Source organism: Mus caroli, chromosome 9, assembly GCF_900094665.2.
Source record: "Mus caroli chromosome 9, CAROLI_EIJ_v1.1, whole genome shotgun sequence".
Lineage (NCBI taxonomy): Eukaryota > Metazoa > Chordata > Mammalia > Rodentia > Muridae > Mus > Mus caroli.
Window position 1 is genome coordinate 50,062,800 of NC_034578.1, and position 9,473 is coordinate 50,072,272.

The following is a 9,473-nucleotide window of genomic DNA, read 5'->3' on the forward strand; positions in this document are numbered from 1 at the left end:
CAGTTCTGAGCCCCATTTTTTAACGGGATTATTCTCAGTGCTTCTTTTAAGGCCCCAAAGTCCTTATGAATCCCTTATGAAGTTCATGTTACTCAAGGGTCCAAGATACTGCACTGTCCTAGGGAAGACTATACAGCTATGCACAGGACATTATATATTGTAGGACACTTTCATATAATGTCATTTCTAAAAATCTAAACATAAAACAATTATATGAATAACTAATATACATTAAATAATAAAGTTTCAATCTTTTATGCATTCTTACACTTAAATATGATAAACATTATCATGAGAAATAAATACCGCATCATTTTTCTGAGGGATTCCTATCATTGTAGTCTCATCGAGCCTCTATACCTAAGCAGTACTTATGCCTTCCCAGGGTAGGTAGAGGAATAAGCTATCTGATTGGAATGGTGAGACTATGACTTCTTTTATGTGCGCCTTTTATGGGGTGATGCTCCATTAGAAAGCCGGGAGCACTTGGTAGTCACTACCTCTGTCACACAGCATCACCAAAGATGTCTGTTCCCAACGCAAGCCTCACTTTGGTGTTCCTCCTCAAGGCAGATTTGGAAACATTGGCAGTAAAAAGACCATCAACCCACAGAATAAAGCCACATTCTTAGCATTAAACGTCACCAATAATAGCAAACCCAAGAGTTTCATCTCCGTGTGTGACAGTTAACCTTGATTATCATCTTGTGCGGGTTTAGCACCACAGCAGAAACAAACACTTGGGTGAGTCTGTGAGGGCCTTTCCGGAGGGTCTACCTGAGCAAAGATCCACTTGGCATGTGAGCAGCACCATCCTGTGGCACAAAGTCCCGGGCTAAAGAACACAGAGAGAGCAAGCAGAGCACCAGCATGCATTTCTGAGCTTCCTAACCATGGAGGCAGTGTGACCAGGCTCTGACAGCCAACAGCTAGGTACACTCTTAGTGGCACATCTTTCATGTTTTGATAGACCTCACACTCTGAGTCAAAGGGAATACTTCCTTCCTAAGTTGCTTTTCTCAGGCATTTTGTTACAGCTACAAGAAAACTAACATGTCTACACGGTTCCTGAGTTATGGTTTCAAATTCTTCCCAGCTCAACAAATAAGGGTTGCTTTCACAGTCAAGAAAATCATGTTCTTTACATTGTATGTTTCTCTGTGTCCAAAGAACATTATTCATAGAGGCCATTCCTTAAACATAAGCTATGTGGTATCTCTGCTTGTTGCTATATTTGTGTTGCCATTTGCTTTTTACAGAAATCCTGTATGACTGGTTCTGCTGTGATCTTCATTTTATAAGTCAAAAACGGAGCAAAGGTTTAGACAGTTTTGAATATTTTTCATGGACTGTTATTCCATACTTCTGGGTGTAGGACTGAGCCTCAGGTGGGACTAAAATGGAACTTTCTATCTAGGATTGTAAAATCAACTACCAAACAGAACAGCAAAACCTGACACGAATGACTGTACAAACTCTTCTCTGAGCCTTACACCTCTTTATTACCAATAAAAGCCTGTCCCCAACGTCTTATTTTCAAGCTGACATGTATTTGCTTGTTAAACTGAGAGCTGCCACCAAGCACACCCCATAATCTGCTGTTGAAAGAGATTGTCCAGGGGAAAAAGTCAAAGTAGGTAAGAAAGATATAATTGTGAGAAAGCTATCCCTGACCCACAGAGTTGCTTCTCAATGGCCCACCAGGGTCATAAGTGGCTTTCCATGGCAAAAGTTGAGACATTCAATTAAGTGATATGATCTGCCTTTCTCTCAGCTAAGTGATTATCAAGAATCCTTCTGCTGGGATTTGGCCAACAATCTGGAGAAGGTAGACCATGGGAGGTTCCTGAAGCTTGTTTTTTTTTCTTTGCAACTGTTAATATTAAAATTCATACTGATGAGTATCTGTTTAGCTGAAAGGCTGGGCAGGAGGTTGCCAAGGGTTACCAGATGCTAAGATTGCATACAGCTGGCTGAATAAGAAATAGTTTTACTTTGGAGTGCTGTGGTCCTAATCCCAGTGAAAACATTCTAGGCAACCTGTGTAGTTTGCAGGGTAGCGCCCCCCCCCCCCAAAGTTCTCAATGTAAAATATCAGGATAAAAGTTTCCCAATAGTATTCCCTGTAGTGCCATAATGAAGAATGAAGCATGACTCGGTGCTAATAATGGGGTTGGTCATTGAAGCCTCAAGCCCAGTCTTACTCACTGTGCACCCAATGCTGTGTCCATACTATTTAGTCTTGAGGCTTTTGGAACCAGGTTTAAGTACATGACTTCTTGCTGGATACTGTGCTTCAGACTGTATATACCTTTCATCCTCTGTCCACACTTCCTTGTCTCTGGCCATCAAAGTCATCTTCTGAAAGTTCAGTTCCAACTATGTCATCGTCTTCCTCAAAACTTAAGCTGGCTCCTCGCGGTCCATGTAGTGAAAAATAGATTCCTTAGGACAACATTCACAACCAATCTCAGCCGTTTTTATTCTTCTTGTGCTCTGTATATAATCCAGTGCTCCTAAACCTTTCCATACTGTTCCTCCAGGAAGTCCTTTTAAAACTAATCACCCTTCCTGAAATGTTAATATTCACATTTATCTACCTATGTGTTATATGCACATCTTTGCTTTAGATATAAAAAGAGTAATACCCCCACACACACACACACATTGAAAATGCATGCTCTAGACTGAGTGTGGTGATGCATGCCTACAATCCCAGGACTCATAAAGCAGAGACAGGAACCCCAGACATTTAGGGATATGCTCGGCTACAAACCTCAGCTTCAAGGATTTTGAGACTGCCTTGGGCTACACAAAACCTTGTCTCTAAAATAAGTAGGTAGGCAAGTAGGTAGATAGATGATAGAGGAATAGATAGATAGATAGATAAAATGAAAGAAGGAAAATACGTTTTAGCCAAGCAGATCAAGTACTTACAAGTCCTTGTATATGCCTCTGTACTTTTTAGCTTCAAATTTGTGCTCATCGTGGCCACTGATCAAAGGAACCAAAAGGATATAGGAAGATTCCACTGGTGCATTTCTGTGATCTAGCCCACTGCTGTTCTCCTTGCCAAGAACTGATTCTTGCTCAAATCTTACTCTTCGTGCTTCAGCCCTCTCTTCACCGACCCTCTTAGCCAGAACTAATTTCTTTTGTGTACTCCATGGCATTTGTATACTCTCATTTTTAATAAATGTATGGGTATGTGCATATGAGTACAGATGCCCTGGGATTACAGTTGGTTATGAGCTGCCCTACATGGGTACTGGGAACTAGAGCCAGGGGCTTTGCAAGAATAGCAAGAGCTTTTAACTTCCAAAGCAGCTTTCAAGCCCAAGGGATTTGTTTTATTAAATAATTACATCTCTATCCATGCTAAGTCCCTTACTGGATTATGAGGAAAGGGCTGTGTTGTTTGGTGTGTATACAGTAGCTTCATGGAACAGGTTCCAGAATAGGTTAGTTTCAGTCAGCTCACTGATAAGAACAGGACAAAACCCCACCACTACCCACCTTGGCAAGTCAGTCCATGTAACTAGTAAAGGAACATGCAAGAATACCTGAACAGTGTGTACATGACAGACTTCCAAACAGCCATCATTAACATAGAGACAATCTATGAGGGGGTTCTGTGTTGTATGTTATAGAGTGGACCCCCACTTCTTGCAGATAATAGATGCCCACAAAAAAGTTGTTTCAAAGGTTGTCTCTTCAGACATACCAAAGATAAGACAAGGGACCAGCAGCAAAAGCAACCATTCTTTATGGTTTTGACTGTTTTTCCTTTAGAGGAGTGAAACCCAGTTTGGTTTATTTACCATGAAAAGATGGTATTTGTGGACATACCTTGTAGATATTAGTGACCATCAAAATCACAGCAGAAAGGACTAAATTAAGGGTATTGGGAGAATGTGTGTCCATCAGACAAATTGTTTTTATGTAGAGAAACAAGTTTTCTGGAAAGATATTCCTCATTTAAAAAAAACAAAACACATGTATGCACATCCTTGGAAATAACTGACTTCACTATGTCATGGAATAATTGGCTTTCTAGGAAAAGCACTTTCTGTGGTTGCACGGGATTTTGACTCGCCTTCTAAAATACTATCAATGGGGCTTTTCAAAGTCTGAGAATGACTTTCTATGAGACAATGGGACTGTGTGTGTGTGTGTGTGGGGGGGGTGATGGCAAGTTTGGCAAATAATTCAATTTCCAAGGGTAGCCTAATGCCAGTCCTTCTGTGAGTCCCTCTGAGCCAAAGCCTGAGACAAAGTGAGTTTAGGCTTCCCCGGTCTTTTAAATAGGATAACACTTCTACTAACTCGCAAGCTCCTACCAGGTCTCCTGTTCTCAATCATTGAAAGACAGGATTAGTCGTGAATCTGTCTTCCTTCTAGACAAGCTCAAATTCTTCCAGCAAATAGCAACAGCCAAGCAAATACTTAGGGGCTAACACTCAAGGGCAAGCCTTCCTTAGAGACAGAATTATGTAGGCTTGTTTGCTTAACAAGTCACATAGAGGGTGGGAGGGGGGGGCGGGAGACGCTGCAAAGCCCGCCCCGCCCCCCAAATGCGATTGGTTCCTTTTCTCCATTTAGTCACTCACTTTGCATCTCGGTTGGACAGGTTGAGAGAAACATGTCATTAAGGTGTTGTCAAAAAGAGCCCTGTACGTGTGGGCTGGTCCCGAGGTTTGTGGTTTTAGCTTTTCAAAGGCGCGGAGCTATTATGGGCTATGGGATCAAGTTCGGGAAAACTAGTCTTCATTATCTTGAAAAACGGCTTTGTAACAGGAGGCGCCAAGGAGCTTAAGTACACATAACTCGCACACCGGAGAGAAAATGACGAAAGTTCCTCAGGGGTTTGATTTCAGCTTCCTAAACGAGGAAGAAGCCAGGAAGATCCTCCAGGTACTGGAAAGAAATGAGGAACTCCGGAGGGCAGAGAAGGACAGGATCAGGTACGAAGCGAACTCCTCCTCTCGGGCTGGGCCTGCATCCTGTTGGTTTCCGAGGGAACCCAGGGACACCTGCTGGGACCCTAGGCAGGTGCTGCTTGGAGTGGCAAAAGGGAACGACGGTTGTTTCAGTGGGTCTCCAGATGCCTCCCGGGTGCTCTCTCCAGGCTCTCCATCCCCAGCGATTTGACTGGGAGTCCAGGACTCCGCAGGGAGGAGGGAGAAAGTCGCTCGTTCTTTGCATTTCTCGGTGCGTGGGTCCCCGCCTGTTCAGGACACCTGGGCTAACCTCAGCTGGGAGGGGTTCAGGCATAGTAGAGGCTCAGGTGCGTCATAGGCTACTAGGGATAAGGTCGGACCGTTTTGGGGCACGTGAGTTATTGTACGGCACTCCCTAGAACTGGATCCTGGCAGCTGCTCCCTCCAAGCTAGAGGCCCAGAACAGGAGGGAGATCCAGGAACTTGCCAGAGGGTCCCGTGTGGGTGAATGGGACTTAGACACGTGGGGTTGGCTGTGGTGTGGTGCTGTAAGGAGGAGTTTCTACGGTATCTAACCAATGGCCTTATTAATGAATACAGTGTTGTAGGTGAGGGAGGGATAAGAAACTAGCAAATTAAGTCCAGAAATGATTCTTGGGAGCATAAATTAACTTTTTTTTTTTCCCTGCTGGAGTATGAACCCACAGACCTATTCAAGTCTTCTGCAGTGAAGTGTGGGAGGAAATCCAAGATAGCACACAGGCTGCAATGTATGCATAAGCTGGAGTTTAGAGAGCTGGCTTGGTGAAGTCATTCAGGTTCCCAATTCCAATCAGTCCCTCCCACCTCCGCCCTCCTCTCCCTCACCTCAAAAGAAACGCCTCCAAGGACAAACTTCCAATTATGGAACCCTCCTTAGTCTTTGCAGAGACAGAAGACACGGAGCCCAAAGCTCCCTCTTCACTTTTTCTCCTATGTGGCTCTCTAGGGAGGGCAGGGGCAATGGTGTTTAAAGTTTGAGAATGGAGATCTCATCACACTCTGCTTTTGAAAATCAGGCTCGGTCCCTTCCAGTCAGTCAGTAAAAAGTCAGTCACAGTCACTCTGAAGGCAGTGTGTTCACACTCACCCGTGAGTGCCCACACATATGCACTCGGCCACACGGGGTGTCACCCCATTCAGAGAAGGACATAGATCTACTTAGGGCCAGCTTCAAGGCATACACAATCCCCACGCTCCCAAACTGTAGTGCTCAGAGTAGGATGTTCCTTGTCTGTAAAGAGAAGGCGGATATTATACATGAGGGGACAGCATGGCAGCATTAGGAAATAGAGAGAGGGAGGCGGGCTCACACTTAGGGATCAACTTGGCCCTTTTAAAATTATAGTCAGCTGTCCCTGAGTTTGTTTCCTGCCTGTGGATCCTGGCCTTGTCTGGCCTTAGTGAGAGAGAATGTACCTAGTCCTGCAGTGACTGATGTGTGGGGGTGCGGTAGGGGGTACCCCCTTCTCAGAGAAGAAGGGGAGAGTGGGGTATGAGCTTTGAGAGGAGGGCTGATATTGGGATGTAAAATTAATTAGTTAATTTTTTAAAAATGATAGTCTTAGACGCTCCAGTGGTACAGTCTGTTAGCATGTGATATTTTTACAAGCTGTAGTCTTAGTGATATGATTTATTTTAAATTCCTTCAAGGGAATTTCTTTTATACTGTATTAGACTTATGTAAAATATGACAAATGAAGGAAAATAGATAAAGGGTATAGAGGACCTCTTTATACTTTTATTATTGGGTATATACTATATGTGTGTGGTACCTGTGTGTGAAGTATATACACATGTGTATGCATGTGGACAGTCATGGGAGCCAGAAGAAGACAGCTAATGTCTTGCTCCCTCCTGCTCTGTCTTATTCCTTTGAAACAGGGTCTCTCACTGAACCTTGAGCTAGGCGGGCTTGTGGCAATTCTCCTGCCCCGTCCCTCACAACTCTGAGGCTATAAGCACCTGCCATAGTTGACTTTTTCTATCCACTAATGTCAAGATACAAACTCGAGTCTTCCTGTGCTTGCACGGCAAGTGCCCCTCTTATCCCCTGGTTGTCCTCCTGCTCCATCGCCTTGTGCTTTCTCTACTGCAGTCTGTGTCATCCACATCCTTGACTCTGGGGGACATAGGTCTATGCATAGATGGCCACTGGCGAAAGCTTAGTTAGGAAGACTGCAGCACTTCTTGTGATTTCGTGATGATCATATCCTCAATGAAGCACTAGCAGAAGAGCCACACTGCTAGTGCAAAAATAAAAATTATAATTGATAACCTACTAAAATAACCATCCAGTTAAAACATCACCACCACTGACATGTAAAATCACTTTAGAGAAAGTAGATGATTGGACCAAACTCCCAAAGCAATGACCCTGGCACCTTCTTTTCTCCTGGTTACTTCCTGGCTCCCACTGTGGAATCCCCCATATCTCCATGGGATCATGGACCATGTTCATTCATTTCTGTAGCTGATACTGGCCTGCAGAAGTGACCCAGAATAGCATGTAAGCCAGCTGTCTCTTCCACTCATTATCTTTTAAAATATGATCATTATATTTTCCAAATAAAAACTCAGGGTTCATGACTTATGGAATCCCAGACTGTAACTTCAGAAACAGTTCAAAGTGCTTTTCTGGAAGATGCTAGGGCCTCTATGTTTCCTCAGAACCAGCTTCTTGAAGTAGGGTTCCCTTGGCTAACACAGTAAGGCACTAGATAGAGCCATTTGGCAAGGTAGCTGATTGAGAGAGATGATGGTTCAGCTGTATTTATGATAGATTTGAAATGCCAACAAGACAACTAAAAAGAATTCCTATGTTAGAAATAAAAGTGACTATTACACAAACGCAGGGATGCTCAGATATGGATGTCAGTGCTATAGGAATAGTTGAGGACCCAATGTAGGAGAAAGAACTCCCCAAGAGCTCTTAATCATGTAGGGATGTCTCCTCATCTTCACTAGTACTCAGCCTCTTTGACTTCAGTTTTTAGGAGAGGATTTGCATTTAATATAACAATGTTTCTAACATATAAGACGTTCATTCAAATTCTAATCACCAAGATTCAAGTTGATAAATAGGCAAAAATCAATCGCATTTGAATATAGGTAAGCAGTAAACGAAATAAATGGGGGCAATGTTGAGTCACAATAATAATGGAAAATTAATTTTGAAATGCCCATGGCATGCATGTTGTTAGTGACTTTAGTAGATTTCAAACTTTTCCTACAAGATTTGTTTTTATTATTTTGAACTGTATGTATATGCATATATTTGTGTAGGCATTTGCATGTGACCATAGAAACCAGAAGAGGGTGTGGAATACTCCAGAGGTTGAGTTACAGGTGGTTGTAAGCTGCCTGATGTGGGTGCTGGGAACCACAGTTGGGTTCTCTGCAAATGCAGTGTGCATTCTTGACCGCTGAACCACCTTTCCAGCCAACTCTAAACCTTACAGTGATCAAGAACAGAATTTGGATGAACCTGGCCTTTGACCCAGTTATCCATTTCTTTGATATTTATTAGTAGGAGGCTTGAGTAAGAGGAGATAGCTAGAGCAGCCTTTACTAAGTACTACCTTTTGTAGAACAATAGTAATTATTGTCCTAATAATAGCAGCTAGCATTTGTTAGGCACATACCGTATACTGATCATTGCACTAAGCATGCTGTGCAGAGTCCATGCATCTAGGCACCCTTTTTAGTTTCCATTTTACAGAGAAGTAAACTACTTATAAACGTTGAGTATCTTGGTAAGTAGTAGAATCAGATGTTAAATCTAAGTCTATCTTAAAATTATTTTGCCTGTCAACATTGAGTAATAGACACAGCCATTCCTTGGGTCAAGTATTATGACATTTAACAATGTCAAGGAACTTGCCCAGGATACTATAGTCCACAAAAATACAAATCTAAAATGTGAGCCAAGATCAATCCAGCTCTAAACAACTTTTATCTTTCCCATATCGAATGTATACATATTTATCTCTATATATTTACATATGTGTGGACTTTTATGTATTTGCTTTTATTTTCATCCTAAATCTGACCAACAGAAAATTTTGTTTTTCTTTCTTAAAAGCTAACGGTAGGGGCTGGAGAGTTGGCTCAGTGACGAGCAATGACTTTTCCTGTGGAAGACCTGGGTTCAATTCCCTGCATCCCCCTGGTGGCTCACAGACATCTGTTACTCCAGCTTCAGGGCAGCTGACACCTCCTTCTGATTTCCATAGGCAAGGCATGCCTCAGTAATACCCCCAGGGATCCAGGTTCAGTGAGGGGCCTTGCCAATAGATAGATAGATAGATAGATAGATAGATAGATAGATAGATAGATAGATAGATAGATAGATAGATAGAAGAGGAGGGATTAAGGAAAACAGTCAATTTAAGTATATACATCCAGCCAGGCATGGTGGCGCACACCTTTAATCCCAGCACTTGGGAGGCAGAGGCAGGCGGGTTTCTGAGTTTGAGGCCAGCCTGGTCTACA

The 9,473-nt window shown here is 42.9% G+C and overlaps 1 protein-coding gene across 1 annotated transcript in view; it reads left to right on the top strand.

Moving 5' to 3' along the window:
- The first annotated feature begins 4,672 nt into the window (after positions 1-4,672).
- The window catches only part of Exph5 (exophilin 5), an 81,029-nt gene continuing 76,228 nt past the window's right edge, over positions 4,673-9,473 (top strand). Inside the window, exon 1 of the mRNA XM_021172238.2 lies at positions 4,673-4,964. Within this exon, the coding sequence (XP_021027897.1) occupies positions 4,846-4,964 (119 nt within the window). The 5' untranslated portion in view covers positions 4,673-4,845. The remainder of the gene's footprint in view (positions 4,965-9,473) is intronic.